This window comes from Chionomys nivalis, chromosome 24 (assembly GCF_950005125.1).
Source record: "Chionomys nivalis chromosome 24, mChiNiv1.1, whole genome shotgun sequence".
In the NCBI taxonomy this organism is placed as follows: Eukaryota; Metazoa; Chordata; class Mammalia; order Rodentia; family Cricetidae; genus Chionomys; species Chionomys nivalis.
Genome location: NC_080109.1, coordinates 25,107,481 through 25,131,085, shown reverse-complemented (window position 1 = coordinate 25,131,085; position 23,605 = coordinate 25,107,481). Strand labels below are relative to the sequence as shown.

The 23,605-nt window shown below is 40.4% G+C and overlaps 1 protein-coding gene across 10 annotated transcripts in view; it reads right to left on the bottom strand.

The window, feature by feature from the left end:
• Positions 1-2,135: 2,135 nt before the first annotated feature.
• Positions 2,136-23,605, bottom strand: part of Elf2 (E74 like ETS transcription factor 2) — an 85,153-nt gene continuing 63,683 nt past the window's right edge. For 4 of the 10 annotated variants that reach the window (XM_057757181.1, XM_057757178.1, XM_057757180.1 and 1 more), the window contains 6 exons: positions 17,765-17,878; positions 15,743-15,916; positions 10,212-10,298; positions 6,526-6,718; positions 4,731-5,078; positions 2,137-4,091 (listed from right to left, as the gene is read on the bottom strand). In XM_057757181.1, coding sequence (XP_057613164.1) covers positions 3,467-4,091; positions 4,731-5,078; positions 6,526-6,718; positions 10,212-10,298; positions 15,743-15,916; positions 17,765-17,804 — 1,467 coding nt within the window. In that variant the 5' untranslated portion in view covers positions 17,805-17,878 and the 3' untranslated portion in view covers positions 2,137-3,466. Of the gene's footprint in view, positions 4,092-4,730; positions 5,079-6,525; positions 6,719-10,211; positions 10,299-15,742; positions 15,917-17,764; positions 17,879-23,605 lie in introns of all 10 variants that reach the window. The other 6 variants (XM_057757170.1, XM_057757171.1, XM_057757172.1 and 3 more) reach the window with 5 other exon arrangements.

Sequence of the window (23,605 nt, the reverse complement as noted above, 5' to 3'; positions counted from 1 at the left end):
ATCCAGCACTCAGGAAGAACTGGTGTGGCATGAGTGTGATCTAAGAGTAAAGTTCTAGTCTAGACCAAGAAAACATGTCAGCTATCTGAAGAATGGCTGTTACAATGAAATCTTAGTAAACATTCAATAGTGTCAGCTTGTCCATCAGACTTATAAAATCCTTCCATTCCTACAACTCTGATAAGCCCTACAGAGACAACCTTAGTACAAAAAAAAAAAGGCACAAGAGGAGATGGGGACAAGTGGGCTGAAGTAAAGGGCTGGACAGAAGGCTCCTGGGTTAAGAGCATTTGCTGCTATTGCAGAGGACCCAGGTTTGATTCCCAGAAGCTACGTGGCAACTCAGCTGTAACGCCAGCCAGGGGTTCCAACTCTTCGGGTCTGCACAGGCACTGCATGCATTTGGTGGCATACATACATATGGGAGCAGACACATAAAAATACATCAAAAAGGATGTATCGGAGCTGTTGAGATGGCTCAATAAACAGGTAATGGTGCTTATGACAAAACCTCATGACTTGCCGGGCGGTGGTGGCGCACGCCTTTAATCCCAGCACTCGGGAGGCAGAGGCAGGCTGATCTCTGGGAGTTCGAGGCCAGCCTGGTCTACAAGAGCTAGTTCCGGGACAGGCACCAAAGCTACAGAGAAACCCTGTCTCAAAAAACAAAAAACCAAAACAAAAAACCTCATGACTTGAGAACCCACATGATGGAAAGAGTAACTGATTTCTAAAGGTTGTTCTGTGATCTTTCAAATTAATTATGCTTGATTTGGAAACTGGGCTATTGGTGAACTTGAGTGAGCACTGCAGGCTCCCCATTCAAAAATAAATGGTCTGATGGAGAAATACTGAATGACCAGCTGTTAACTACTGGACCAAGGGTGTGTGAGGTGAAAGCGATGCTTATGCACAACAGGGATACCTCCTTCCTGAATCTGACAACAATGTTTGCGGAAGTCAGATTCTCTTGTAGCTAATGGTCCAGCCAAGGGGTCTCTGTAGATACTTTTGGTCACGTGCAGAGAACGGTGGTGACTGAAGTTTGGATCTAAGGATAAACACAGGCTTTCCATCGCACTGCGAAGACTGGACGGCACCAAGCCATGGTTTCTGTGGCTTTTCTCCAGGAGCACTGAACACAAAAGTGTAACTCATATTGAGTTAGAGGTCAGAAAGACCGGGTTCAGAAGCTGAAGTTATATTTGCAAGTTTAGGTTTTAGATGCATCTGAAACTTTCTTTTGTTTTTATTTTTATTTTTTTTTTAAGATTTATTTATTTATTATGTATATGACATTCTGCCTTTATGTATGCCCACACGCCAGAGGAGGCCACCAGATCTCATTACAGATGGTTGTGGTTGCTGGGAATTGAACTCAGGACCTCTGGAAGAGCAGACAGTGCTCTTAACCGCTGAGCCATCTCTCCAGCCCTTTTTGTTGCTTTTAGAATGAAGTTCAAACCAACTAATAAAACATGTAAGAAATTATCTATTACAGCTGAGCTGTAATCAAAATCTGTGGATGCTATGTGCAGCTCAGGACTTGGGTCCAGTCATGTACAGCCTTTTGAAAAAATGAGTTTTATAGATTTGACCAAAAGTTAACTGCAGTCTTGATTTAGAAAGATTGAATATTTAACGCCAGTTGCACTGGATTCGACACCCACTTCTGGTCTCCTGGGGCATCAGGACAGCGTTAAATGTATACAGTCATACATGCAGAAAAACACCCATACACATCAATTCTTTAAATCGGTTTAGTTTAAAAAAAAAAAAAAAGCTAAAAAGGGAACTTTTATAAAAATCTTTGCTGATATAAGTAGCATCGTGTTAAATATACAAAGGCCAAAAAAATATTGAAACAGTTCATCTAAATTTCTATAAAGACAACTAATATGCAGGGGAGGACCTAATTACGTGTTACATTAAGTAATCTGTGATTTCTGGGCTTCAGCCTTCACCTGCAAAGGCTGGACCATTACTTTCTACCCATAAGGAGGACTGGTGGAAACATGGTATAACTGAAAGTAACTTGGTGTGCAAGGAAGGTGCCAGGACAAATCCAGGGGCCTGCACATGCCAGGCAAGCAGCCTACCACTAGCTGAAAGTGCTTCACGTATATAAATCCGTTAAGTGTGGCCAACTAAAACCCTACATTTGTTAAGCAGGCGATTATAGTTACAAAGGAAATGGAAATGTGTGAGTAGTTGCCAAATATCCGTATAATGGGACACCAGAGTAGCATTTCTTTATGAGGTAATTAAGAAAACATGAGACTTCTATTGCTTAACCAAAACGACACCCTATACTGGCTTTAGAGTATAGTGAAAAATACCACCAGAGACCAAAACCACAAGATAAATTTCACTTCTATATTTCAGAAAACCTACTTGAATACACTTTGAAACAAGAGTACAACAAAATAGAATATACTTCAAATGTTGAATATACAAACTATTATAGTTCAAATCTGAACACTGGTACTTTCCCTCTTAAACATCAACTAAAAAAGAAAAAAGGAGGAAAAAAAGGAGGAAAGAAGGAACAAGAATGAGAAAGAAAACAAAGACCAGGTACTAGAGCTACCTGACGAGTCCATGCTGAGCCTGAATTTCCAAACCACATGAGAACTGATGCTGATGTGTCTGCGAGACGCCAGGGCCGACTTGAGTGACGCAGGTATGTTACAGTAAATTTCTTCACAATTAAGAAACCAACAGACTTAAACTACCATATAAAATGTTACATGTAAATTCTATAACAATACTGTGCTAGGTACAAGATTTTTAAAATTTTTTTCCTTTAATAAAAAAGCTTTACACAAACAAGCCATTAGCTTATTTCAAGGAAGAAAACCAAAAATTAGTCTAAGGCCTTTGTTTTAAAACAGCTTAAGCTATATGATATATATATTCAAAAACAAAAAATAAAACAAGAAACGCACTACATCTTTGTTACCCTCTTCTGGAGCTTTTGGATCCACTCAGTTCACATTCTAGAATACCTATATTAGCAGTCTTCACATAGCACCAGTTAAGTGAGTACTGTGCAAACACAGTAATAATTGCTGGTATGCATATAAAAATGCATCAAAAATTGCTATATGTAACAATGAGATCAGCCACCCCAACCCGCCCCACTGAAAACTATGTAACCTCTTACAGGTGTTAGTGTTCCGACTCTTAGTGTAGCTTGCTATTGTAGTGGGCTGCTTGGTCCCTTTCAGTCTGTTTGCTTATTGAGGGCTCAGCTGTTCCTACTTTAAGAGGCAGTTTTCTGTCAGCATGTCAATGTGTAGTTCACTTCCCACTGAAACATGGGATAGGTAACTATTCCAGTAAGTCTGATTGCTTTCTTCTATGCACGACTGTCTGAAGTCCTCCTCTGGCTTCTCTTGCTGTCTTCCCTTGCCAGTGTTTGTCAATACAACACTAACAGTCTGCAGGCCACGGCAGAGCTCGCTTATTTCTCACACGTCACTAGTCCTTCGGTTTTCATAGTCACAGGAAGGGCAATAGCAGAAGGCGCACTGACAACCACGACATGGGTTACTGTCTTATTCCCATCTGCTCCCTTTTCTTCTACCAGCTGCAAAGTTTTCACATCATGTTCCTGCTTTTTTGCCACTGTTTCTGATTTAACCTCTGGCCCTTTTATGACCGCACTGATAACTCGAGGAGGAGTCTGGCCAGAAGCCTGCTGTGCAGGCACAGATAGTCTCATTACAGGAGTACCATGGGCTATTGAAACAGGGGTGAGTGCTCTCACAGCCAAGGGGGTTCCGACAATGTTAATGCTTCCTGACCCAGTCAGATTTGACTTTGTCTGCAGTTGACACTGTGCAAGCTGTGTGGCAGGGATGGTGATAATTTTGGCAGGCTGCATGGTGATTTTGTCTCCATTTTCAGTAGAAGCCGGCATCACAGTCGGGATCGTCTGAATGACTACTTTTGGAGAGGTGGCTGTGGTCGGACTGGTGCTGGTTATTAATGGTGCGCCTGCATTGACTGACTGAACTGCCACAGTTGAAATCTTTTGACCCAGTGATGTCATCACCACAGGAACTTGCATTGCCACACGAACTGTCCTGGTGGATATAAACAAAGAGGTTGGCTATATTCAATACTAAATTAGCAAATGGGCCTCATGTTAAAAAGTAAACACGAATCCAAATGCCTAAAACCAGTGCTCCCAACGTTTACAGTCGTGGTAAAGTTTAGAAAGAAGACTCTCTCCAGCTCCTATTGGGGATTGGACCTGGCATCTCATGTACACTAATCAAGTGTCCTACTACTGAGCTACACACCCAGCTTTTGGAGGCAAGGTCTTGCTAACTCACTGCTAGCTTACAATTCACTCTGTAGCAGTCAAGCCTTGAACTTGTGATTCTCCTGCCTCGGCCTCCACAGTACTTAGGACTACAAATGTGTTTCACTGTGTATAGCTAAAAGTATATTTTAAAATTATTTTAAATGCACTGGAGTTTTGTCTACATTCATGTCTGTGTGAGGGTGTTGGATCCCCTGAAACTATAGTTACAGACAATTGTGAGCTGCCATGTGGGCACTGGGAATTGAACCCAGGTCCTCTGGAAGAGCAGCCAGTGCTCTTAGCCGCTGAACCATCTCTCCGGCCCCAAGATGCATTTTTTTAAAGTGTTCATACAGTGTTGGCTATTACAAATTAAACCAGGACAGTTCAAATGTTACAGTCAGTGGCCCCTCACCTTGGAGCTGCTGCTGCTGTCACAGATGCTGTGGTGGTAGGAGACCTGGATGAAGTATCGTGAGCAGCAGAAGTGAGATTCACAACTCTAGCCACACTCTTCTCTGCTCTGGAGCAGTTTATGGATGAGTTTTTCCCACTGCGAACAGAAGTTGCTGCTTTCAGGAGACTTTCTGCAGACAGTGACACTCGCTCTAGGGACTTCTCGTCAGCGGCTGCTGCCAGGTCTTCACTGCAGGCTTCACTCTTGTCGTCATCAATGACCACTATGTTTTTGGGCATGTCCTTGAACTGATACACAAGCCTCTGTCCTTCAACCTTTGCGAGAATCCCCCTTTGGTAGTAGTATCTGTGAGAGGAAAAATGATTGAATAGTCAAACGTACTCTTGCCTCCACAATAAAACCACACAGAAAGCGCTGCGAGTGCTCCTTCTGCTTGACTACTCATGCGACTACAGATTTGGTGAGGGCCTGAAGTTGGCGTGTCATGCCACAGGGCGTGCCTGTCAATACTGACTGTCAATCTGACAAGCTCTAGAAGCACCTAGGAATTAACTCTCTGGTTTCTTCCTAGATTCCATCAAGGTGGGAAGACCCAACGTAAGTGTGGGGCAGCACTGTTGCTGACACAGAGTCTCAGACCAAATAAAAAGGATAAAGCAAGCTAAGTAGCAGCTTTCATCTCTGCTGTCTGGCTGTGGGTGTGGCGCGAGTCCTAGCACTGTGAATTCTCCACCGTCCCCAAGAAGTAGCTAGTGCATCTCTGTACGTGATGTGTACAAAGACGTGTGGCACCGAGGGCTGAACCTAGAGACGCGTTACTAAGAGGAAAGTGCTCTATCTCCAGCACCCGCCACCTCTATTTATATAGACCAGGCTAGTTCAACTCTAGATGGGTCCTCCTTCCTCTCAAGTGATGAGATCACAGTATGTCTGCCACCTACACCTCGCTCTCTCTTTAGAATGGCTTAGCCTAAACACAGGACACTTTATGTTGATACTACAAGTAACTATGTTATAAAAACAATGACTTTATATGGAAAGTTTAGCAGAGATGCAGTCTGTGGAATATATGAACGCTGTCACAAAAAACACAATATAGGAGTGGCTCGTGCCTGACACCCCAGATTTGGGAAACTAAGGTAAGAGAATTGATGCAAGTCCAAGCCAGCTTGATCACGTAAGTTCCAGGCCAGCCTCGGCTAGACTGTCTCAAATAAATAAATACTAAAATGTGAACATTGAGGATTTAATGGATTTCTCATACTAACCAAACAACAAAAAATTTTCATTATCAAGACAATGTCATTTACAATATTTTCAGGAACTAAAAGCAAATTAACTTTGGAAAATATATTTCATCTAAGGTTTCTTATAGAATCTCACTGTAACTCAGGCTGGCTTCAAACTTATATGTAAAGGAAAATGACTTTCAACTTACTATCCTGTCTTCAATCCCCAAACAGTGCGACTGCAAGGCACATGCCACTGCATCCAGTCTGGGTTTAATGTCTTAAAAGGCCCACAATGTAACCATTTCTATTCCAGAACAGTCCTAAATGCAGAATCAATTTTCAATAAGAATTTTCCAATATTGAAGTTTTACATGTAGATCAAACTTCTTTCCCCATCTATTTCCAAATCTAAGAAATTTGCCTAGATTGTTCACCAAAATTAGAAATTAAATTAAGGGATTTAAAAAACAAAGCTTTTCTTTAAACGACTTTAACAATAAACAGACAATCTAAAGAGACATGTAAGTCATATTTAAAAATTCACCCATGTTCATTCTCACCTCAAAGCTCGCCCCATAGTTTCATAGTTCATATCTGGTTTGTTCTTGTGCTTTCCCCAAAGCTTCGAGACTGCCTTCGAGTCCACGAGTTTGAATATGCCCTTTTCTCTCTGAGTCCACTTAATATACCTGGGACAAGTATTTTTATCTTGAAGTAGATCTAAAAGAAACTCCCACAGATAGGTTGTGTTTCCTTTAAAAACAAAAACAATGATAGGCATTAATTTAAAATTCATTAATATGATTAAATACAAATAAAATACCCTTATTTACAATAAAAACACTAAATATACTCATCTGCCATTTCTTTTTGAGGTGAGATCTCATTATGCAGCCATGTGAGACCTGCAAATTGCTACAGACCAAGCTGCTCTCAAATCGAAGGCCTCTGCCTCCCAAATGCTGGGATCAAAGGCCTGCAGCACCATGCCCAGACTACATGTCTGTTCTTAAAAATCTATGCTTTTCCTCAAGGAAGCCGATAGAGGCCCTGGATCTCTACTGTCCGATGTCCTGTATCCAAGGCTTCAACTTCAGTAAAGGCAATAGCATAATGCTTAGTATAATGCAAGAGCATAGTGCTGAGTTAAACAGAACCAAATTTCTTAACTTATACAGATTTGAGCTCTGAGTATAATAACCTGTACATGTTTTATATTCTATACCAAGTCCCTTAGAACTCATCAGAAGGCACTAACCAGCTTCGCTGTTGTCTCAGAGCCTAGGCTGATCCCACAGCCTCCACCTCCCCAGTGCTGGAATAGCAGGCTTGTGCCACAGGACCTTTCCACAAGAAATCCTTTTCTTTGATTAACCAGTAGGCTGGAACTGTGGGGCACTTGTCTACAGGCTGCCCCAATCCATGAACTCTTATGACCTCTGAACTGCTAGTAAATATAAACTGGACTACCATATACTTAGTCCTGGATCCCACCACTAGCAACATCAAACATTTATGCAAAATAAAATGTCTACACTTGAAGCTGGAGAGATGGCTCAGTGGTTACAAGCTCATACTGTTTTCCAGAGGACCAAAGCACCCATACCAGGGCAGCTCAAAACTACCTATTAATTCCACCTCTGAGACTGTAATGCCTCTGGCCTCCACGGCACCTGCACTGACTGACACACACCTACCTACAGACATAGACATATACACATGAATAAAAATACAAATGGCATCTATGTGTATCTATGACAGTCTGATGTCTGCCCCAAAGAACGGACAATTTAGGGAGGGGAAGATGACAAGATAAGACAATGATGCAGTATCAGCCCCAAACAATATAAGACATGTCACAGAAAACAGAGGCTCACATTTCAGGAATGGTTAAGTCTTGGAAGACAGTTAATATATGCATAAAGGGGAAGATTTGGCAAGTACAATAAATAACCCCAAAAGGAAGAAAAGGATTCTCTTATTTATAATTTCCCTTGGAAAGGGGAAGAGAACCAGCACCTTGAGAAAGCCAGACTTTGCAAGCTGTTTTCCTTTTTCTTCCTGCAGAGCCTCTAGGAACTGATGAAAGACTCCTGAGAGAAAAGGTGACAATACACTTGTTCCTACCCAGTCCAAGACTCCCCTACTAACAATCCCTCGCTATATCCTTGAGTGCAGACCCAAGCTTCAGGAGAAGCCTCCAAACCAAACTCACTGCAGCCCCATCTTCAACTCAAACACTGGCATTTCATTTTCATTCAGAACTCCCTTCCCAGTCAACACACAGCTCACAACTGAGCACAGTATGTACACATGTCTAGGCCACCTCAGCTCTGAACAGCAGTGCAGCCCCATCAGAACCCACGCACATCATCAACCACACCTGCAGCTGGGTACTCTTTTACAAGCAGGGGATTACTGGATTCTGTGACTAGACCCAGGAAAAGTGAGCAGAGATTTGATTATTTTATTTATTGATTTAATGTAGTCCTGGCTGTCCTGGAACTTGCTATATACACCAGGCTAGTCTTGAACTCACGGAGATGTGCCTGTCTCTGCCTCCCCACACCATACAAACTACTACACATCAAGACTTTAAATGACTCTGTTTAGTGAGTTAGACTCATCAACATCTATAGCTGCTGAGTGTAGATAGTTCATTACTCTATCCAAGTTCTCATTCCCAACTTAATCATCTTGTTCTAAGAAAACAGAATTCAAACATGGACACTTTCACAGGGCTCCCACCTATAACAGACACTTTTATCTTGTGTTTTCAGAACAATGGCTAGAGTTTGAATACAGCTTCATCTATATCTTTAACCATATTGTAACATCTGCTTCAAGTTTAGACTAAGTGCTTTAGGAGCTGAGGATGTGGCTCAGAAAGAAGACTGGCTGTTTAGTGTGCACAAGACCTTCAAGTCCATTCCTAGCACCACCATGAAGCAACAAAGCCAGAAATCACCATGTATTTGCAGTTTGACTTTCTACTTACTATTACAGTGTAACTTTAAAGTCTGCGATATAATTTCAGGAGAGGGTCTCATAGTAACCCAAACTGAGCTCAAGCTCTCTAGGTACCCAAGGGTGACCCTGAATCTTTGATCCTCTTGTTGGGATTACAGGTATGCACTACCATGCCTAGTTCCACTCAGAGCTAGAGAACGTGTACACTAGGGATTTACTAGGCAAGTATTCCACTGGCTGTGCTACATCCCTTGGCTGCAATATACACTGAAAGACAAAAACTAACACATTCGAAATGTAAGCTCACCAAGGACAGACAAGGAAATAAAAGTCTGAAACCTGTCCCAAACTAAGTCAAATGTGTCCCAAATTCCTAAGATCAATGAAATTCAAATTTATTCTTTCTTTCTCTTAGATATAACCAAGTTTTCCTGTGGACTTATTAGGCACAGTTTTCACTAGACTTATGTAATAAATCTATTAATAATAGGACAAATTTAAACACTAATAAAAAATTTAAGACAATCAATTTAAAAACGTTTACTTATTAACCAGTGATAAATTTTGTTTATGGGATCATCAAACATGCCAAATAAGAAAGCAGAGGGGTTGGAGAGATGGTTGAATGGTTAAGAACTCTGACTGCTTTTGAAGAAGACCTGTGTCCCCAGCACCCATGATTGCTTGTAACTCCAATTCCAGGAGAGCTTTTAAAAAGAGTAATTCCAACACCTACGAAGCAAAGCCAGGTGGATCTCTGAGTTCTGGGACAGCCAGGACTACAGAGAAATCCTGTCCTGAAATGAAGAAAACAAGTATGTATCAGAAGGCCAGAGGTAGCTTAAATGACAGAATGTGTTGCCAAAACTGATGACCGGAGTTCAGTCCCTAGGACCACACAGTACAGAGCTGCTGGCTCTCACAGACTGTCACCTGACCTGATTCCAAACAAATCAAGTACAGCCTCTTCTATTAAAGTGGTTCAGCATGATAAGCATAAGGGATATTATATAAATATTCCCTAAACAATGGTTCCTACAAACAATGTGGCTCGTACTGTCCTATGGATATTACCACTATCCCATCGATACATACAGCTATTTTGATAAAAGTTCCCCATGATGCTGACTTGCCCCTGATTGAGACCTGAGAGACGGTACTCCCACATGCACATCTACTAGAAATTATCCTTCTTGCAACTGCAAAATGTCTCTCTCTCTCTCATACAGTCACACACAAAATTATCTTATTTCCAAGATGACCATCAACAAATTACCTTTTCCTTCTCTGGCTTTCTTCTTGATTCCTAACTCAGGAGACCCATTGGAAACTGGTGACTGCTGGGTCTTTGGTTTACGGCCAACTGAAAAATTAAGATAATAAAATCATAAACTGAAAACAGAAATAATTCCCAGACTCTCTAAAAATATATTCCTCACTAAACTAGACACTAATGTGCAGCTTAGAGTCAGTTCTAAGGAGGCGTGGCACACAGCTATGAAAAGCTAAGAAGGAAGACTCTGACATCAGCCTGAGCTACGTGGTGAGTTAAAGGCAGCCTATCAGTGTTCCTAGAGGTGTACATCAGCAGCAGAGCGCTTGCCTAGCACATGTGAAGCCTTGGGTCCAGCCCCAGCACACCCCCTCACCTAAGAAGGCCCGTGTGTATGAAAGCTGCTGTAGTAAAGGACCATTAAAGACTTCTGTAATCCTAAATAAAACAGTTGGTAGAAACTGGACTAATCGAACTCAGTAAATTCTCTAACTTCTGTTATCAGATCAGAGACAGCCTCAATCTGCTACATTTTCAGACTGCTGTCCTGGAGTTCACTATGTAGACCAGGCTGGTCTCGTACTCAGGGATACTACTGCCTCTGCCTCTGAGTCCTGGGACCAGCTGTTAGAAAGTTTGTTAGCATAGTTTTTTTTTTTTTTTTTTTGGTTTTTTCGAGACAGGGTTTCTCTGTGGTTTTGGAGCCTGTCCTGGAATTAGCTCTTGTAGACCAGGCTGGTCTCGAACTCACAAAGATCCGCCTGCCTCTGCCTCCCGAGTGCTGGGATTAAAGGCGTGCGCCACCACCGCCCGGCTAGCATAGTATTTTTATTCTTGAAGAACTTCATACATTCACAGCAAGTAATTTTGATCATATCCTCCCTCCTTCATTCAGTTAGAAACAATGTCATCTATGTACCGCAGATGACCTGATCATATGAAGCCCTTTGAGCTCAAATGAACAAAATATTAAACACCGCTTGCATTGTAAGAGACAATTCCCTAGAATTCTAAGCTAAATTAGTGTTAAAAGTTCCCCTTGTCAATGTGCAGATACACTGTAGATGTTGAAAAAAATAAAACACACTCTTCCAAGTGATTGTTTAATAAATGTGTGTGCCATTCATGTTTGTCCTTATCTCTGCCATAAAACCGACAGATAAGCAAGGGCTCGACTTCAATACACTAAGGCCATGTGTGAAATGAGTTACACTGGCTCCTCAGTACAAGGAAGCTTAGGATGCTGGCAAGACGACTCAGTCAGTACATGCAAGTCCCACAGCCTGAGCTCAATGCCCAGAATTCAGAAATCGGTGAAAAGAGAACCAATGCCAGCTTCCCTCTAACCTCCACATGCGTACCCTGGCACACACATTACAATAAAAATAACCAAGGACTGCATGTTTCAAATGTACATAGTAACAACAACACGCAGATAATGGCATCCTTTGTTTCACAGACAGCAATCAACACAGAATTATGTGTATTTTTACTTTCTGACTAGTATAAACAGCACAAGCTAATAGGTTTCATTATCACGTTCTCACATATGAAGTACACTTTTATCATAATCACTGCTCCATACTACTCTTTCTGGCCTCCTTCCAGGCCAGGTACCTTTCCTTTCCCCCAAATTGTCCCCTTTCTACTTCCATGATCCACCCTGGCCTAAAACTGATATCCTCCTGCTTCAATCTACCGAGTACCGAAATTCCAGATGTATGTTACCTAACACTGTTTATCACAGTTTTTCTTCTATCTTAGTTCCCTAAGAGAAAACATGGTGTTTGTTTTCCTAAGTCTAGTTTATTTTGCTTGGTTCCACCCATTTTCCTACAAACATTGATTCCCTTCTTTTTCTAAATATCCTGTGTGCGCACACACATCTCATGTGCACATGTATGTATACACAGACACACTGTGGTAGTCTGAATGCAGTTGGCCCCATAAGCTCATAGGGAGTGGCACTATTAGGTATGGCTTTATTAGAGGAAGGGTGTCACCATGGGGACAGGCTTTGAAACTGCCTATGCTCAAGATATGGCCCAGTGTCTGAGTCTACTTGCTGTTGCCTTCTGATCAAGATGAAGCCAGCACCATGTCCACCTAAATGCTGCCATTCTCCCCACCATGATGATTACGGACTGGACCACTGAACTGTAAGCCACCACAATTAAATGTTTTCTTTTAAAAGAGTTGCTGTGATCAGTGTCTCTTCACTGCTGTGAAGCAGAATACTTATTTAACTATGTAAAAATGTGTTGTATTTGTCTGTGTTGCAGAATAATTGTTTAACTATATAAAGATATGTAACTATATAAAGATGTGTTGCTGCTTTGCCTTGCCTGCCTAAGGCACTTGATTGGTCTAAGAAAAAGTTGAACAGCCAATAGCTAGACAGAGAAGGGATAGGCAGGTTTGTTGAGCAGAGAGAAAAAAGAGCCAGCCAGACACAAAGGAAGCAGGAAATCAGGGTGGACAGTAAGTAGATGAGGCAAACAAGTTTCAGGGCAGCACATAGATTAACAAATGGGTTAATTTAAGCTAAAAAACAAACAAACACAAAAACTAGAAACAAATCTGAGCTAAGGCCAAGCATTCATAATTAATAATAAGTCTCCATGTCATGATTTGGGGACTGGCAGTCCAAGAAGGGCTGCTACACCTCACAGCAATAGAAACCCTAAGACACATTCTCTCTCTTTCTCTCTCTCTCTCTCTCTCTCTCTCTCTCACTCACACACACACACACACACACACACACACAATCACTTTTTATTTTTCCATCCATCTGCTGATAGGTACCTAGATTCTATAACTTGGCCACTATAAATCATAACAAAACTAAGATTCATTATATACTGTATGTTGACTTACGATTCCTTCATGCATATATGATTGGTATAGTTGGAGCATACTGTAAGTTCTATTTTCAACTTTTTTTTGTTGTTGTTGTTGTTTTGTTGGTTTTTTTCGAGACAGGGTTTCTCTGTGGTTTTGGAGCCTGTCCTGGAACTAGCTCTTGTAGACCAGGCTGGTCTCGAACTCACAGAGATCCGCCTGCCTCTGCCTCCCAAGTGCTGGGATTAAAGGCGTGCGCCACCTATTTTCAACTTTTTGAGGAACCCCTAATTTACATTACTACCAACAGTGCAAAAGTGTTTCATTCCCCTACCCACCAGTGGCCCATTCTTAGTAGGAGGTGCTGCATTTTGTTGAGATGGTGGTATTTTTGTTGTTTTTAATTACATGTATTAGTGTGTGTGTCCTCAACACAGTGTTACATATGCACGTGGACATCAGAGATCAATATGTAGGAATCAGTTCTCTGGCACTACCATGTGGACCGTAGGGACTGAATTCAGACTGTGAGGCTTGTTTGCAAGTCCCTTTACATGCTGAGCCATCACACCAGTCCTTGTCTTTGTTTTTGATTTTTATCTCTCTCTACCTCTCATTAAACGCATGTGGCACCACTGCCTTGCTTGGTTTTTGCTTATTTGTTTGGTTTGTTTGTTTTTGAGACAGTTCTCTCTGTGTAGCTCTAGGTGCCTGGAACTCACTCTGTAGACCAAACTGGCCACCAACATAGGGTTTTACAATGCACCTCAGGCAACTCAACTTTCAACAGTCCTTTCTTGGCCTCCTATGTGCTAGGATCACAGGAATGAGCACCATGACCACTTAGTCCTCTTGGCAGCAGCCATTCTGAGCTGGATGAAAGGGAACAGCAAATGTATCTTTACCTGCATTTCCCTGGGGGGTAAAGATGCATTTTCACGTGTATACACTGGTAATTTGTACTTCTGAGCAATATCTGTTCATTTGCCCAGCAGTGAGTGATTGGATTATCTGTCTTTTTGTTTTAATTATTTTTCATTCTTTATGCCAAAGGATTTTAGTGGGTAGTGAGTAACAGAATATGCTGTACTTTTAAGACATATTTAACCTCTGTCATCTCTGTCTGAATTGGATAATGGAAGGCAGTGTGTTATTTTACTCTAAAATGCAAACAAAGAATGAAGAAAGTGTAACTAGATGAGTGCTGTGGCCACATTTCCCACATGACAAACTCTTCTCCCTCTGGAGCTCTAAGTCAAATAAACCCTTCCTTCTGCAATTTGCCCTGGTCATGGGGTTTTATCACGGCAATAAGATAGTAATACACGTTCTTAACTAAAGATTTAGTTTCTTTCAAATTTTACCCTAAACTTGATAGTAAAAGACAAATGCATTGTATTTCCATTTCCTTGTGATGTGGCAGGTATGCTGGCCCCTTACACTTTACCCACTGAGATGCAGCTTAAAAAGTGGAATTCTCTTCCTGTTACTACTACTATGTTTATACTGGGAATCTTAGATGTTTGTGTTCGTATGTTTAACATGTACAGAAGTTTTGCCTGCATGTATGTCTGTGTACCACTTTGCATGTCTGGTACCCAGAAGAGGGCATCAAGACCCATGAAACTGGAGTTAAAGGCAGCTGTGCATCAGATCCTCTGGAAATAGATTTACAGACAGCTGTGACCCGTCACGTGAGTGCTGAGAATAGAATTTAGAAGACCAACCAGTGATCTTAACTTCTAGGCCATTATCCAGTCCTCACCCTTTGTTTTTTAGAGAAAGTAAAAATCCCAGCATTTGGGGGGCAGAAGCAGGTGGGTATGTATGGGAAGTCGGGGGAAGACAGAAGGAAGAGAAGAAAATAGTATGAGGAGGAAGCAGCACAAGGAGAGGGGGTGCAGAGTTGGGAAGGAAGGGGAAAAGCCAGGATGAAACAATGGAGAAAGTATTTGGCTTAAAAGAAAAAGATCGATAGTCCTTGTGAAATTCCAATACTGGTGAGGCCAAGGCAGGAGAATGATAAATTCAAGGATAGCTTGAGCTATATATAAATAAGACCGTCTCCCAAAACAATAATTCAAAAATCCAAGTTTGAATGTAATAAGCAAATTCCTCTAAAGAGTTTACAATGTAGGGACTTTGGCTCTTTTGGGGACCCAGCTCCTGCACCTTTAGCCCTTAAATGCAAGCACCTTTTTTGAGGGTGTTTGTGATGAACAATGCAGGGGACAGGACCCAGGGTACTGAACGTGCCAAGTGTTCTATCGCTGTGGTGTGTGTGTGTGTGTGTGTGTCAGCAATTGGTGGGATTATCTTTATTAGTAGACAGTAGCTCACTGGCCTTGAATACTAGATCCTTCGGCTTCAGCCTCCAACTAGTGGTGACTATAGGTAAGCATTACCAGGCCTGGCCACAAACATCTTTAAATAATATTAATATTAAAGCACATCTCAATTTGCTTATTCCTGAGTCTAGTTAAAATATCATTAATCTGCCAGGTAGTGGTGGCACATAACTTTAATCCCAGTACTGAATACAGAGGCGAGACTAACTGCTTTGAGTTCAAGGCCATCTTGGTCTACAGAGTGAGTTCCAGAACAGCCAGGGTTACACAGAGAAACCCTGTTTCAAAAAACAAACAAAAAAACAAAAAGATGGGAAAGATTTCTCATTTGATAAATATACTCACCTTTTTTCTTTTTCATTGGTTCGTGGCTATCTGGTGAAGTGGGAATAGGTGAGGCATCCATTGGTTCAGACTCTTCCGTCGAAACCTCCACTACAGTCTCTGTAATGACATCTGGCCTCATCGCAGCATGGATGAACTCTGGAGTTGATATACAAGGAGGGACAAACACTTCCACTATAAAAAAAAGTTGAAAAATTAAAATTTCCCACCCCTATTATAGTTTCCTATGTGGAAAGTTCAATATTTAGAAGAGGCAAGATTTACAGAAGAATTATTCAAAGTAAGATTAAGAACTTGTGCCTGAAGAAATCAAGTAACTGAATATCCAAAACGATCTAAAATACACAAGTAAATGACAATCACCTTGACAGTTATGAAGCCAACTTCTTTTTCATACTTTTAGGTACTTTTTAAAGAAGATTTATTTTTATGTTATGTGTATGGATGTTTTGCTGGCATGTTTGTGCACTTGTGTGCCTAATGCTTCCAGAAGCCAGAAGAGGGCATCAGATCCTCTAGAACTGGGAGTTACCATGTGGGTGTGGAAACCAAACCCAGGTCCTCGGCTAGAGCACACAGTGCTCTTAACCTGAGCCATCTCTCCAACTCCCTTTGAACTTATAGGTTAATTATAGCAACATTTTACATTATTTTGACAAAGAAAATTAAAAAATAATGGTCCTTAAATAATTACTTCCATTGTACATATCTGCCATTATTAACTGGGAAATACAAGGACATGATACAAAATGTAAAAATGCACAAATGTATATTCAGTACAAAGTATATATTTTTTCATTTTAAAATATGAAAAAGAGACTGTTCATTTCAGGACAGTCACTAAATATTATTGTAAATCACTAAAATATTTCATACAGATTGCTATCTGGTATTCTATTACATAATGTGTTGTTTCAACTCCCATCACATATACATGAATAACCAGGATACCACACTTCTATTTCAAATTAGTAGATCCAGATACTGTCTCCTAACATGGACCAATATGCTACCCAGCAAAGCCACCATTTACTTCTCATAACCTTGAAGAATGCATTGGATTCCTAAGCTAACTAAAAATATGATTGTAGGAAAAATGAAAAATGGCTAAATGTTTTTAAGAACACTGACTGCCCTCTTTCAGGACTGGAATACAATTCCCAAGATCTACAAGACAGTTTACAACCATCTTTAACTCTAGTCCCAGAGGATCTGACCCTCTCTTCTGGCACCCATGGGCATCAGACAGGCACACGTGCAGATATGCATGCAGGCAAACACCCATTCACATAAAGTAACCTTTAAAAAATTGGCTGCTGGGGCTGGAGAGATGGCTCAGAGGTTAAGAGCACTGCCTGCTCTTCCAAAGGTCCTGAGTTCAATTCCCAGCAACCACATGGTGGCTCACAACCATCTGAAATGAGATCTGATGCCCTCTTCTGGCTGCAGACACACAGACAGAATATTGTATACATAATAAATAAATATTTAAAAAAATAAATAAAAATAAAAAAATAAAATTGGCTGCTGTTAGCAACTAACTATAATTCCTGCACAATGAATTAAAATTAGGACAAAATCAAACTAGTACAACACCACTATTAAAGTCAATCTACAAGGAAAAAAGGAACCTTATTTCACAAGCTGAAAGGTATGTAAGATGAACTCCTTTCCCACTCCACCATGGCCAGTTCCACGGAGTTACTGCCTGCTGATCAGTGAGTAACGGATTCAAAGGCTATAGGAAGCAAATGGTCGAACTGGTCCTACTATTAAGGACTACAGCCTCCTATAATTTACCAGAATCAAGAAAATAAACATTATACATATACAACTATTTATGGGTACTTTCTGCATTATTTATTAGGACATTATTAAGTACGCACTTAAGATGTGAGAGCCTTTAATATCAGTTATTGATATCAGGTATTTATGCATAGATCTTGAAGAACTCCAGCAACAACTGCTGTGCATTAAAGTCTTCATTCTAATAGGAAATGATGTGACTGACAGTTCACATACCAGGACTTCTTGAATCCCTCAAGCAGGTAGGAGATTCCATATGAAGCAAGGCTTCAGCAGCTTCAATTGTCTTATCTGTACAGTGTGCATTACTGCTATGAACTGATGCTTCCACTGTGGGGGAAAAAAGGAACAATTCTACATAAGCCAGTGAGTGAATACTCATTAACTGCTTACTAAAATAATAAAAAATCATAAAGTTTATGTCTATGCTTTTTAAAGTGAATGTTGATTTTAAAAGCAACCAATGATCCAGGTCTAGTGTGGCATTCTTATAATCCCAGTACTTGGAAGGTTCAGGCAGGGAAAAGAGTTTGAGCTACCCTGGGCTATTATATATAGGCAGACCCTATCTCAAAACTAAAAACCCAATGAAGCTAATTACAAATTAGTGATAAGTTCCTGGATCTTAACCAAAAAACAACAGAGAAAGAACCTTGAAATATGAAAATTGCATCCATTTTCAATCAAAATTAACTGTGATAATCGTCCACGGCGGTCGGGAACAGAGAGAACAACTCTGTAGGACAATTATGTAATCGGATGTGTTGTCTCTAAACTGGAGTGATATGGTCAACAGAAATCAGGTAGAAACACTTTTTTCTAAGCTAGCCTAATGAATTGCTTCAATTTTTATACAGTTTCCTGTGAGTGGACAATCTCCAGGCAAGGTATTCATTTTCCTGTCACAATACTTGATAACTTTTCACAATAACGTTGTTCTTTTCAAAGTTTCAGTGGGGGGCTGGAGAGATGGCTCAGTGGTTAAGAGCATTGCCTGTTCTTCCAAAGGTCCTGAGTTCAATTCCCAGCAACCACATGGTGGCTCACAACCATCTGTAATGAGGTCTGGTGCCCTCTTCTGGCCTTCAGGCATACACAGAGACAGAACATTGTAAAAGAAAGAAAGAGAGAGAGAGAGAGAGAGAGAGAGAGAGAGAGAGAGAGAGAGAGAGAGAGAGAGAGAGAGAGAAAGAAAGAAGTTTCAGTGGGCTCCGCTAGGTTTTCCCTAAGAAAACATATGTAGCTGTAGGATGAAGAGATGGATGCTCTTCTCTTACATGTCTTTCACGTGTGTTGCTATCAAATGACGTGTGAAGCAGTGAAATACTCATAGGTCTGCACTTTCAGGTCAGGTCTCTGCCACTAAGGCCCTTCCTCTCTCTAATGCCTCAGTGTCCACTTCTGTAGAGCAGGGCGACTCCCACAAGTAGCTCTGGAAACCACACACAGTGCCTGGCATGAAGTAAGAATTCAGTATGATGACCTCTCATTCCTGTAAAATTGGAAGCTTAGCGTTCACAACTAGTTTTGTTTAGTTTTGAGAGGTTGAGGATTAAACCCCAACACCTCCCACACTGCGAGGCAAGTGCTCCACCTCTAAGCAGTGTATATAACCCTAGATTGTCCATATAACACATGGCATTTCTTTTATGTATCAAGTTAAAAACAATCCCATGATTTTACAGGAGAATTGTCAAGAATTCATCATTACCTTAGTTGGACATTTATTTCACAATCTGACCTATTTATATTCTGAATAATTTATGTAATTAGAGGTCCTGAAACAAATAATAAATTTTAATTTGACCGTTTTTCTGAAGATATTCTCCTTAAGGAGCTTTTGTGACTGTTCACAGTTTCATAAAACCACGACAAATTCACAAGTACAGACATGAATCTTCTAAAGCCTGTCTCAAGAAACTTTTAATTATAAAAAAAAAAAAAAAAAAAAATGTTAGTGCCTCCAAATTCACCAAATGCTAAAACCTCAGCATTTAACAACAAAGTTACTGGGCGAGCACTTGCAAAGCTCCCAGCCTGTTTCAGCACCTGTCACACACCGTCCACACTCCACTCTCAAGCTAGGTACTCGATCTCTCCAGCTGCTCTTTCCATTTATGGAGATCTGCTCAAAGCTAAATGAACCCGGAGAGGCAGCCACACCTCTAAGTAAATCTATCTTTAGGTGACCCTGCTTACTCTTATCTGCAGCTTCAGTGAGGCAAAGGATTCACTCCCTTCTAGTCCAGCTTCAAAAACTTCGCATTAAGTTGAGAAGACACCACCCTTCTTGAGTGCGCTTTTCACAGGGCGCCTATAAGAAGACTCACAGACACTAACAACTCTCACAAGGAAAACTCTCAGGTTTTAAGCATCAACCTGGGAGCCGTTCTCTTTAAAGCAGGATTGGTGTTGTGATTTAACTGTTGTCTTAGGTGCTATTAATAAACTATCCCGGATAAGCTAATTCCTTATGTAATGTTATGAAGATATACTTTAAAAACTGTATGGTACTACAATTATAGCTTCAAGTATTTAATAATCATAAGGCAATAAAATTACAGATTTTAAAATATTTAAGGTATAAACAACAACTACAGAAATACTTGCCTAACAGCTACATACTGTATGCCCTAAATTCTTAAGTAGCTTGAGGTACATTTTGAAAACCATTATTTCATGTAAAGTTCATGTTACTACAAATTAATCTTTATTCTGGTCTGGTTTTGTTCTATGAGAGTGTCATGTAGTTTAGGCTGGCCTGAACTCCGGATATGGCAGAAATCTTGAAACCGCGCCCCCATTCTCCTGCGTCTGATCCCTATAAGTGCTGGAATTTCAGGGGTTTACTGCCACACCCAATTCAATTAGATTTTTTTAAAGTATATTTTCTTCTATTTCTGACCTCAAACATGTCTTCCAAAATTTAACAAATTATAACCCAAAAGTATTTTACTAGCACTTTAAACCAGGTTTTTAAGTACAGTCAGGCTGTATCAGCTGAACATGTCTCAGTGCCCAGGGCCGTGCTGCATGCAGATCCGAGTTACATGTGTCAACAGAGCCTCCCTCTGCCTCTGCAGCTTCCCGTTCAGAGCACCATCAAACCCAAATGCAAATGTAGAATAATCACATTACTTTGTAATCTAACGGCTTGCTAAAGAGAGCGGTGCTTTCTATTTTAGGAGCTTACCAGGTTCATCTGAAGCTCATGCTAAACACCAATAAAAACCTAAAAGTCTAGTGTCTGATAAGAAGTTCCAGAATATTTTATCCATTTTATATCGTGAGGAGTGTCTATATTTTTGCTGACCTAAGTTAACAGGTGATTTTCTCAAACAATCTTTGATAGTGCGAGTTTAATACCTCTCCATTTCTGTAATGTTAAAATCTTCAGTGCTGCTTTATTCAGCTCAATAATTTAAAAAATTAAAAGTACTTATTTCTATAGATATAAATATCAATCTAACAGTGCCTTGCAACCAAAGTAAGCAAACTAAAAGCGATATTTAATAAAATTCTTTCTTACTACTTTCTGGACATGCATGAAATTAATAGTAGAAAACAAGCAACTCAGTTTAAAAACAGAAACAAACCAGAAAGTAATTTGCCAGGTCTCATTTTCTAGCAGTTGAACTCCTAGCCAAGCCTACTTGACAAAATACATTTCAAAATGACTTCCTTCTGATGACAACGTCATCAATGAACGTGGTGTGTGCTGCCATTTACTGCGGGTAAACATGCCCTCTCCATCGCCATCTCTCATCAGCTAGACTTCTCAACAGCTGTTACAAAATACCAAACTTGGTAATTAAGTCTGACAAGAGGCATACCTCCCAGCTTTGCATAAGAGAACGCTGGCAATGGATCTAGTTCATAACAGTGTTCCCAAGTCAGAAATAAACTTCACTAGCTTAATAGACTTTGAAAGCAATGGAAAAAGGAGAAATACTTCATTAGGTGTTAGCAGTTTTCTCCTAAACACAGCGCCAGAAATTATTATTTCCAAGGACATCACTCAAATTCTGCACTGCCGGACCTCATCCTCAAAGAACCCAGAGCTCCAACAGGGACAGAGCAGGCCACAAACCACTACAATGAAGGAGAGGGTCAGACTTTAACATCTGTCTCCTTGACCTTAAGCCAATATAGTTTTGTAAGTATAAAAAAGACAGCCAAAGTTGGCCAATTAAATTCAAGTCATAATTAAAATTTTTTTCAAATACCCACATTTTAAAAAGTACAAAGGTGGTATTAATACCTTTGGGGGGGGGTGTTGACCATTGAGCTACATCCCCAACTGAGATTACTACCTTTTGCTTAACCTCCTAATACATCCAAAATATTTCCATGTCACCATGTAATCAATATAAAGAACTTTCAAAATTCAATCTCCCAGCCTATACCACAGGCGGCTAGTGGCTATTACACCAAATGGAAGCATAAACACATTCTTACACTTAACTTTCGTCAGAAGACACTTCTGCATTCAAATTATTAAGAATCTCAAAAAGACTCTGAGAATAAGTCCCATCAGATAATTATTGTATTTAAAAAATAAAACTTAGCCAGGCATAGCAACTTCATGCTTGAAATCCCAACATTTAGGAGTTTTGGTCTAGCCAGCCCGGGCTAGCACAGTAAGCAAACAAGCAAACAAACTTGTTCGTTTTTTGAGACAGGGTTTCTCTGAGTAGCCCTGGTTGTCCTGGAACTCACTCTGTAGTCCAGGCTGGCTCAGGTTAGCCTCGAACTCAGAGATTTGCCTGCCTCTGCCTCCCAAGTGCTGGGATTAGCATGTGCTATCACCGCCTAGCACAAAAAAAAAATTAACCTCAAAAATATTTACTCATTTACTATTATACATGTTACTTAAATATGCATATATTATGAAAAATAACTAAAATAATTCAGTGGCTTTTCAAGTGTGTATATGTAATGGATGTGTGCGTGTATGTATTAGGTATGTTTAGTTCATGAGGGACTAAACCCAGGGCCTCAGATAAACTAGGCAAGCAGTCTACCACTAAGCCATATCCTCGGCCCTCAATTGTTTGTTTGTTTATTTCAGATTGGGGGGTCATTTAGTTTGCATAGACTATCTTTGAATTTCTCCAAAGTCTATATAAGCCATGAGCTAACAATAACCCTGCCTCAGTCTCCAGAGTAGCTGGGATTACAGACCTGTGCCACTAAATCCAGCATGCTTTACATACTCTGGGAATCTTCTTAAAATTTTTATTTTGTTTCTATACACTTGAAAAACTGAAAGGCAAGTAATCTTTCAATCTACAATCTTTCAAGTAATCTATGAAAAATACTTTGACTTTCTAGACCCCCAAAAGCCTCTCAGAATCTAGATCAGTGTGCTGTCTGTCTCTATACCATTTGTTTGTTTTCTTCTTTTCTTTTCTTTTTTTTTGGGGGGGGGGGGGGAGTAGGGGGTCAAGACAGAGTTTCTCTGTATAACCATGCCATGGAACTCTCTGTAGACCAGGCTGGTCTTGAAATTATTATAGAGATCTGCCTGCCTCTATCTCCAGAATGCTGGGATTAAGGGCACACACGACCAAGAGCTGATCCTAATTTTTCATATAATGCTACTTTTAATGATTTTTTTTCCAAGACTGACACAATAACAACCAAATCTGAACTTCTGAAATGCTTTGCAGTTTGTATGTGATATTCCAAAATCCAGAAAACTTACTAAGTAAAACATTTCTGTCCCAAGTATTGTGGATAAGAGATAACCAACCTTTACTAGCTAATTCAATTTGAAGTACATCAGAAATGAGATTTCTTCAATTTCATAATGAACACTGACCAAATACAGATTGTTTTATCACTGAAATGACTAATGCTGATGTGGGGCTCAGTTATACAAAAGCAGGAAGGTCTCAATCTGATACCTAGAACCCAAATAAAGCACCAAGCTGGGTGCTCAGTCCCCAGTACTGTGCCAGTGTACCAAGCAACTGTAATCCCAGGGGGGAGGCAGAGACAGGAGGATCTCAGGGACTTCCTGACCAAGAGCCAATCTAGTTGAATCTGAAGGCT